This window comes from Zingiber officinale, unplaced genomic scaffold (genome assembly GCF_018446385.1).
Source record: "Zingiber officinale cultivar Zhangliang unplaced genomic scaffold, Zo_v1.1 ctg58, whole genome shotgun sequence".
In the NCBI taxonomy this organism is placed as follows: domain Eukaryota; kingdom Viridiplantae; phylum Streptophyta; class Magnoliopsida; order Zingiberales; family Zingiberaceae; genus Zingiber; species Zingiber officinale.
Genome location: NW_024589957.1, coordinates 44476 through 54621, shown reverse-complemented (window position 1 = coordinate 54621; position 10146 = coordinate 44476). Strand labels below are relative to the sequence as shown.

Sequence of the window (10146 nt, the reverse complement as noted above, 5' to 3'; positions counted from 1 at the left end):
TAGTGTAACAAAGAAGATCATTTAGTTTTTATTTGACATAGCACTATATTTTTAAACATCTTCAAAAAGCATTCTATTTTTTTTTTTTTTAGGGTAAATCTCAATGGCTAGAATCTAGCAAGCTAGAAAATGAATCTAAAGTGTTTAATCAATGCATGTCATCTTAAAGATGCAATTAATCATTAATATAGAAAGAGATAATTTAAAAAAAACTAAATATGAAAATAGATGGGAAAGGATATAATTGACTCATAAAATATGATATTACTTGGACACCCTTAATAATGATCCTAAAAAATTAAGGAAAAGTCCATTCTAGTGGGTTAGATTCTAGCCATTTAGCACTGTCCTTTTTTTTTTATTGTATTGAGGCTGCTTATCATGTCAAAGGAATTTCTCTATCTCAAAGGAAGTATATTATAAATTTTCGACGAGGAACATGCCTACGTCCATAAAAGCAGAAAATTGATATATTTCAAGCTGGATTAGTCCGGGGATCGACCTGTGTCCCACGCACGATAGAAGTTTAACCATGAATATCATTTCCCAGACAAAATGGTAAATTCGTACTGCAAGGCATGAATTTTAAATCCTGGGTAGAAACTAATAAATCAAATCTTTGGTCAGAAAAGAAAGTCAGGAATGGCAATACTACAAGGAATTATTCATAATTTTACTTCAGCTTATGTGTCGGTACTAAATATTTATATTTTTTAGAGCTACTGAATTTGACCTTTTTGTTTTTTATTACATGTTATCTATTCATATAGCTTGCTAAAAATTTAAATTATGTTTCCAAAGATAGTAATTTTGCTAAAGCTTTAGTGGGATCCTGTTGTTTTCCTCTTGCTTGCTATTGATGTCTTTGCTATGAATGTTCAGGACCACTTGATGAGGAATTGACTATGAATGATGAACATAAAGAAGTTGTAAGTCCTGATTTACTAAGACAGATATCCAGTTCAATTGATTCACGTCTTCTTCAGCATTTGGTATGGATCTAGCTTCAATTATGTTCTAGTTAAAGGACCTCTTTGAGGTTCATTTATCATTGGAAGCTGGCAAGTTATTTCTTTCTACAATTGAAACCCAACACGTTTAACAGGTCAATGCTTTGTTCAAAGATTCTTTGCAAACTGGATATTCTGATAAGACTTGGCCTTCTAATGAGGAAGTGGAAGCAATAAGTGCTGTTTGCACTTTCCTTCATGTTACATTCTGTACGCTATCTCATGAACTCATCATGACCCTGCTAGGTTACAGAACTGATCTTCTTCCTGCACTTTGGAGTTACATAAAGAGATGCAATGAGAATCAAAGATGGCCACTGTATTCTAAGTTCACAAATAATATACCTGGTGATAATCCAGGTTGGCTGTTGCCACTGGCAGTTTTCTGTCCTTTGTACAAGTAAGACTATTGATTTTTTTGGTGGTAAAATAGATTTTATTACCACATGTTAATATTTTCTCATGATGACCTTATAACTGAATAAATTTACAAGGCTGTGTATAAGCTCTAATCCTGTCTAGTCTGCTTTGCCTTGGGTTTTTATGAGATCAGATTACTGTAAAGCCTCTTAAGAAATTTCTGACCATTTAACAAAAGTGCAATATTGTACCTTTAAATTTCTCTTTGCTTTTTTGAAATATTGATCGAGGCACCTAATCCTATGAAATTACCACTTGAGGCACAAGATCTATCTTTTGCTGTTTTGCATCTCCCTTGTGTGTGAAGTTGCCACTTGAGGCACAAGATCTATCTTTTGCTCTGTTGCATCTCCTCTGTTATGCATGGTCAGTTGATTCCTTGAGTCTCTTTGGCAAGCTCATACTGGGCAAAATTGACCAATACCTATACAAATTACCCGAATTAAATTGGATCATCAAAGGCGTATCCAATTATTTCCAAGAATTGACATCTCACGAAGATTGAGAACTTCATAAGAAACTAGAGATGTGAATAAATTTACTAGAAATTAGTTAGACTTCATTAGAAAAATTAATGGAATCAATTGAAATTTGACTTAATTGAGATTGAAAATGGATAGAATGATGTTAGTATTTGGTCAAATTAGGATGGCTTTGAACACACGACTGATCCAGCTCTTGCTGATCCTAGTGTAATTCCATGGGAAGGAGTGAAGTTTTGTCACCACATAAATTGCTTAATATTGGCATATCCCAAGATTTATCATGAGCTTGAGGATCATTAGTTCACCCTTGCCATCATTCACTAGATCTTATGCCTCACTTATATCTCTCTACTGCTCACTATTGGTTGAGAGATGTTTCTGTGGATTGTGAGAGAACACAATTATCTCTCAATCATCGACAATGTAAAACTTTGCTTCAACTAAAATCTGATCTAAAAGTAGCCTTTCTATTATATAGGTATATGTAAAAGTTATTCAATGTTATAGAATTAATGCAATTATTCATCAGAAGTAAATCTTTGGATATGATAAATATCTAATATCCTGCATTCTTTTAGGCACATGCTAAAGTTTGTGGATACTGAAGAATTTTATGAGCAAGAGAAACCAGTTAAAATAAGAGACATTCCATCCTTGGTTATTGTTTTGAAGCAGGTATTTTTATTGCGTTAGTCTAACTGAATATTCTTGTTTCAAGCTATTTTTAATTGAAAACTTGATGCACATCATTTGGTCTCTAAACTATGTTAGGCTTACTAGAATGTAGCTCTTAATCCCTGTCAGACCAGATACTTCATCGTCAATAATGTTCTCATGGTTTCTTTCAACAGGCCTTATGGCAGCTCCTGTGGTCCATACATGGCCATGTACCCTCCTCTCAGAAGTTGCCGAAAAATCTTTTGGATGATAGGATACTTTCTGTGGAACTCATTAAAGTTAAAGCTAGGGTTGCAATGTCTGAGCTTCTAAGCCAGGTTTTTTGCATTTTTCTTGGTATTAGAGAAGATCTGTTCTATAGGTTACTTTGTCTTTTTTTTTTCTAATTATTTTTTTTTGAAAAAAACTCAATGCAGTTGCAGGACTGGAATAATAGAAGGCAGTTCATGTCAGCTGATGATTTCCATCTCCAAGAAGCAAGGAGTGAAACCTTTGTTTCTCAAGTGAACATAACCCGTTTCTCCTTTTGTCCATATCCCTGTTATTCCCATGTTTTCTTTCCATATAGAAATCTTCTCCCTAATAAAGTTTTTATTGACCAGGCCTTACTTGAAAATACTCGAGCATCTGAAATACTAAAACAAGCTCCATTTCTGGTGCCATTTACAATCAGAGTCAAAATTTTCACTGTATGTCTTTGAACTTCACAATCTCAAACATTATTTTACTAGTTAAATTCAAGAGTTGCCAACTGATTTGCATGATTTTTTTTTATCTGAATTTGCTCAAATAAATTAGATACCAAACTGATTAACTTGATAGTATGCCATGAATTAATTTTGATTTTTCAAATGGATTTGCTTTGCTTCAGTCAGAGTTAGTGGCTTCTAGACAAAGAAGTGGAGGTCATCCTGCTTTAACTAGACTGAGGTTCAAAATAAGAAGAAATCGAATACTTGAAGATGCTTTCAATCAGCTAAGTACAATTTCAGAGGATGATCTTCGAGGACCAGTATGTTATTATTTTGTTTACATACTTTCTGTTTGCTAGATGAGATATAATGGCACTTTACATTGGTAGAGCAAGTATTATGTCTCTTGTTGAGATTCTTATTCAGCTAATTTGTCCATGCAAGCAGATTCGAATATCATTTGTCAATGAATTTGGGGTTGAAGAAGCTGGGATTGATGGTGGTGGGATTTTTAAAGATTTTATGGAGAACATAATTCAGGCTTCTTTTGATGTTCAATATGGACTGTTCAAGGTTTGTAACCATATTTTACAGCACTTGCTTGAAAATCTTGGGTTGCTTTTGATGTTAAATTGTGCAAATCAATTTTTGCAATCTTATTGACGATTCTTTTATTTGGACATATATTCTCACTAGTCACAATTATTGTGCAATAATTGTGGCATGATGGCTTTCATATGCTGTACCTATAGAAGTGCAAGAATGTGATAATTAGGCTGAAAAGAAGAATTTTAAGATGCAAAATAATCATATGAAGAATAATGAGAAGAATTTGTTTAATGATAGTAATTAGAATAGGTGAAGGGCGTGAAAATATCCCTATATTGCAAAAGCCATAGGGGAATACTTTTGTCTAGAGCACCAAGGCTTGCACCTCTTTAGTTAATTTTTCAAGTAGAATTGAACAATTTGGCAAAAACTGTCTAGATTGGTCTAGATCTTCCCCAGATCAAACAAGTGTTTCTTAGATGCAGAAGTGATATTTATTTCATTCTTGATCCAAAATATAAAAATGATTTTTTACAAATTGTTTTGAGAGTCTAAATCATCCTCAAATGCACTACTTTTGTAAGGAATATTTATCTTTTAAAATTTGACTTCTGATCAAAACTTAATCTTGAGGTATTGGCTCCAATTGAATCACATATCATTATTCACCTCTCGCAATGCCCAACTGATGGAATATTGTTGTTGATACTTTTGGAATTCCGACTAGCTTACATAAAAAAATTGTTTGATTTTTAGTTGAGTTGAGCTCTCCACACAATTTTTGTATAACCACATAAATTTTCTTTTACAAAAAGTTGTAAAAATGGATGCTTGGTTGATTTATAACCAAAGATGCAGCCCTGATGATTCAGAGGGGCATGCCTTAATGAACTTTCTCGGTTTCCCTATAATAATTTGAGTTAACTACACTATTATAAGTTTTCAATTATACAGACTATACAATGGTATTAGCATAACAGTGGTTAATATTGTAATATTAAAAGAAATTGGAAATGAATCCCTATTATACAATCAGATCCATTTGAGTATCAAAGTAATTAGTTGATAAAATAATTGTTATAAATACTATAGTGAATTATTTCCTATCGAATTTGTCTTGGTGGTCATGATTGTTTTATCACCTCGGATGCCTTAACTGTTCAAGTGAACAATTTTTGTTTTGTTTATTTCATTTTGATGTCATTCCCAAGTATGTGTTATTTTTGTCTTTATTTTAGGAAACACCTGGCCACCTTTTGTATCCAAATCCTGGATCCGCATTAGTTCATGAGCAACATCTTCAATTTTTTCATTTTCTTGGATCTCTTCTGGGAAAGGTACTCTTGCAGTGCTTTTATGCATTTTTTTTTGCCTCGTGTTGAATAATTTCAATTTTTGGGATAATTTTTAAAATTTTTGATTGAATTGTATAGTTACAATATTTTTGATTATATACAGAAGCTTTAGTTTCTTTTTTACGACGTTTTCTCAGCATAACCACTTAGTCATATTGGATGAGATGATGCCTCACGGAAGCAAGTATCATTTTGTTGTTCCTAGCATGTTTGTAGTATTGGTATCAACTTCAGTATTGGGATGCCGAAAATCTGGTTATGATTATATTGGAAAACTGTAATGTGTAAAATATATGGAAAGAATTAAAATTTTTTAATTTGAATTCTGATTTACTCAATAACTTTGGTTGATAACAATAGATGAAAAATGTGGTTTAAATTAATCTAATTATAGTATTGGGATGCCAAAAATCTGGTTATGATTATATTGGAAAACTGTAATGTGTAAAATATATGGAAAGAATTAAAATTTTTTAATTTGAATTCTGATTTACTCAATAACTTTAGTTGATTAATTATAGTTAGATTAGTCAAATTTGAATGTAATTTAATTTAATGAAGTTAATCTATTAGATTTAATCAATTTAAAAATCTAATTTAATTTCTGATTTAATATATTTAATCAATTTAACTAAATATACTTTAGTTAAATTATATTAGAGGTATATCAGTTAATTTAAAAGCTGATTTGAAGTAATTTACTTTAAAAATTTAATGCCTATGATTTAATTTATTTTGATTTAGTATAATTAAATTAAATTGATTTAAGATCTATAATTTAATTTAAATAATTTCAATAAAATTAGTTAAATTAATAAATTTACTTTAAATAAATTAAAATTAAATAAATTCAATGATAATAAAGAATCTGGGGTTATGAGAAGCACTAAAGTTGGATATTTTCAAAATTGATCATACATGGTGAGTCGAACAAGTAGGTTTACTCGATTGTTGTGGTGCCTTGTAAGTGGAAGTGCTATGAGTTGAGAAGTACACAACAACAACAACCAAGTCTTATTCCACTAGTGGGGTTAGCTATATGGATCCTTTTACGCCATTGAGTTCCATCTCCTATTATATTATCATCTATACTTAAATAAATTTTATCTTGTTTTATTGTTCCAAACCAAGTCTTTTTTGGTCGTCTTCTTCCTTGTTTGAGATGCATGTTTGTCATAGTTTCACGTCGCCGAACTGGAACATTTATTGGTATCTAAGTACATGTCTGTACTATCATAAACGTGTCTATTGAAGTTTTCCCTCAGTAGATGCAACTTCAACTTTCTCTCTATGCTCTCATTTCTTATTTTGTCAATTCTCGTATGTCTACACATCGATCTTAACATCCTCATCTCTGCAACTCTCATCTTCTACTCGTGCTCGAGTCATAGTCCAACATTCAGCTCCTAACATATCAGGTTAGTTTTCTAGAATTTTCCTTCAAGTTTCAGGGTGCTTTACAATCACATGAAACATTCGATACTTTTCTCCATTTCAACCATCCTGCTTGTATTCTATGTAAGACATCTCTCTCAATCCCTCCATCATTTTATAAAAATGATCCTAAATATTTAAAACTCTCGATTCTTGGCAACTCGTTATCTCCTTTCTTAACAATTGTCGCATTACATCTAATATTGCTAAACTTAAATTCTATATATTTTGTTTTTATTCTACTAATCCTAAAATCGTTTCCATCAAGTGTTTCCTGCCAAGATTCTAGTTTAGCATTTACTTTTTCACGTGTCTCATTTACTAAAACAATATCATTTGCAAACAACATGTACCATGATATTATGTTTTGAATGTGTGCAGTGAGTTTGCCTATAATTAGTGTAAAAAGATAGGGGCTTAGAACTGATACTTGATGTAATCCTATCTTTATTAGAAATACTTCAGTTACTCCGCCTGAAGTCTTTACTCTGGTTGTTACATTCTCTACATATCCTTAATTAGTTCAATATATATTACGCTAGCACCTTTCTTTTCTAGAATTTTCTATATAATTTCTCTTGGAATTTATCATAAGTTTTTTCTAAGTCAATGAATACCATATGTAGATCTTGATTTTGCTTCCGATATTTTTTAATTAATTGCCTAAGAAGATGTATAGTTTCTATTGTCAACCTTATAGGTATGAACTCAAATTGATTTTCGGTCACTGAGGTCTCCTTCCTTAATCTTTTTTGTATTACTTTTTCCAAAAGTTTCATAGTACGACTCATTAGTTTAATGCCCCTATAGTTTGCACAATTTTTTACGTCTCCCTTGTTCTTATATAAGGGAATTAGAGTACTTATCCTACGTTGATTAGATTTTTTTTTGTTTTTAATATTATGTTAAATAATTTTGTAAGTCATTTAATACCTTATTTTCCTAAGCACTTCCATACTTCTATCGGAATATCATCTGGTCCAACGACTTTTCCATTATGTACCCTATTTAAATTTGAATTCTACGATAAAAATTTAAATTTCTATGCTCGTTTAACTCACTTAAGTTACCTAAGTTAAGTTGGTCACCTAAACCTTCATTAAAAAGTTGATGAAAATACTTCTTCCACTGCTTTTTTATTTCTCCATCGTTTACTAGTACCTTATTACATTTATCTTTAATATATTTTATTTTGATAGATCTCTTGCTTTACTTTCTCTCACTTTAGCTATTCTATAAATGTTTCTTTCTCCTTCTTTTGTATCAAATTTTTGATATAATCGCTTAAAAGTTTTATTTTTTACTTTATTCACTATTCTTTTAGCTTCTTTCTTGGTTATTGTATATTTTTTTAAGTTTTCCTCGTTCTTACAAATATGTAATGCCTTATAAGCTATTTGTTTTACCTTCACTTTCTCATATATTTTCTCATTCCATCATCAAAATTTCTTACTTAGTGGTGCATATCCTTTTAACTCACCGAGTACACTCTTAGTTACTATTTTCAACTTTGATATCATCTTATCCCATGTCGTATTAGAGTCATCGTATATTTCACCTAATACTTGTACTTATACCTTTTCATTAAATATATTTTGCTTTCCATCCTTTAATGTCCACTACTTAATTTTAAGAGTCGTATATATTTTCTTTCTATCGACAATATGTTTGAGGCGTATATCCAACACTACTAACTAGGGGTGTAATCGGGCTGAACAGAGCCGAACTCTTGAATGTTTGAGTTTTACTCGTTTATAATCGAGTCGAACTCGAGCTTTATTTAACGAATATATTTATAGATCGCGAGCTTATTCAAACTTTTATCGAGCCTAAACGAGCTTAATAACTATAAATTATAAATTTAAATATTCATTAAAAACTAAATTATATATTTAGGGAAAATTATAATATTCTTATTAAAATTTATAATTTTATTATAATAAATAAATTTAATATTTTTGTCTATTTTTTCATAAGTAGAGTGTAAAAATTATAAATTCAATATCAAAATTATTATTTTTCAATTAAAAGTTGATTCGTGAGCTTACTAACAAACATTTTCACGAGCTAACAAGCCGAGTATGGTGAAACTTGAGCTTGATTTGTTTATCTTAACGAGCCTTATTAAACGAGCTCAAACGAGCTTTTATCGAATCGAGCTTCGAATAGTTTACGAGCGGCTTAGTTCATTTACACTCCTACTACTAACCTATGTTGGGTAGTTAAGCTTTCTCTAGGATGACCTTACAATCTTTACAAATCTTTCTATCCTTCTTCCTAACTATAAGAAAGTCAATTTGCGATTTATTATTCTCACTTTTGAATGTGATTAAGTGTTATTCTCATTTCTTAAAAAACATATTAGTTAATTTGAGGTCATATGCTATTGCAAAATCTAATGTAGTTTTTCCTTCCTCATTTCTCATTCCAAGCGCATAACCCATGAACCATCTCATATTCCTTATTTTTCACTTTGACATGCCCATTTTGATCACCTCCTATTAAAATCATTTCATTTGACGGAATGTTTTATAATATTTCATCTAAGTCATCTCAAAACCTTGATTTGGTAGCTTCATTTAATCCTACTTGCGGTGCATATACACTATTTATGTTCATAGTTTCTTTCACCATTATTATCTTAAGAGCTATAATTCTATTCCCTTTTCTAACTACTCCTACAACTTCATCCTTTAACGAACTATCTACAACAATACTCACTTCATTTCTTGCTTTACTTTTTCTAACTATAACTTAAAACCCGAGTTCTCTATCATCTTTGTCTTCTCGTCTACTCATTTTGTCTCTTGTACACACAAAATACTAATTATTCTCCTAATCATCGTATCTACTACTGCCATTAATTTACTAGTGAGAGTTCTTATGTTTCATGTTTCAAATCTTAGATTATTAGTTTTCCTATCATATTTGTTCTTATCCAACTTATGGTGTGAGAACTCTTGTCTATTTAACACTATACCCAAGTTCTCCTTGAGATATAGCGGTCCTTGCCGCTGATACGTTACAGTCGGACCTTGCAATGCGAATTCTTGCATATTTAGCATTACACCCTAGTTCTGGAGATGTAGCGGTTCTTGCCGAGACGTTATAGTCGGACCCTGCAACGCGTTCCTTTCGGAGAACAACTTAGCATTAACACAATAGTTTATTGGATCAGTTCATTAAATATTTGTCATAGTTTTAATGCTAGCAGGTAACCTAACGCAACCCTCCTTTATCCAGTCTTAGGACCGACTATGACTGGTTCATCATAGGTAGAGTTGAGAAGTCCAACGGTTAAAATTTAGGATTGCTACAAATTAATCAATTTCTTTTGCCTTATTATATATTTTTTCCTATTGAGGTCGGAGCAAATTTTAAGCTCAAGGTTAATAATGTAGTGAATTAGTATTTTTCTATATTGTTACATCACATGCATAAGGTATCAAATTTTCTTATTATTCAATTATGCTAATGTTTGGGCTTTATAATAGATCCTCTACATTAACATCCCTCTTAGTGC

At 31.3% G+C, this 10146-nt stretch overlaps 1 protein-coding gene across 1 annotated transcript in view; it reads left to right on the top strand.

Annotated features, from left to right (window-relative positions):
• The first annotated feature begins 884 nt into the window (after positions 1 to 884).
• The window catches only part of LOC122037505 (E3 ubiquitin-protein ligase UPL6), a 33921-nt gene continuing 24659 nt past the window's right edge, over positions 885 to 10146 (top strand). The window contains exons 1-9 of the mRNA XM_042597012.1: positions 885 to 992; positions 1106 to 1410; positions 2494 to 2590; positions 2767 to 2910; positions 3010 to 3096; positions 3196 to 3282; positions 3465 to 3605; positions 3733 to 3858; positions 5073 to 5171. Coding sequence (XP_042452946.1) covers positions 906 to 992; positions 1106 to 1410; positions 2494 to 2590; positions 2767 to 2910; positions 3010 to 3096; positions 3196 to 3282; positions 3465 to 3605; positions 3733 to 3858; positions 5073 to 5171 — 1173 coding nt within the window. The 5' untranslated portion in view covers positions 885 to 905. The remainder of the gene's footprint in view (positions 993 to 1105; positions 1411 to 2493; positions 2591 to 2766; positions 2911 to 3009; positions 3097 to 3195; positions 3283 to 3464; positions 3606 to 3732; positions 3859 to 5072; positions 5172 to 10146) is intronic.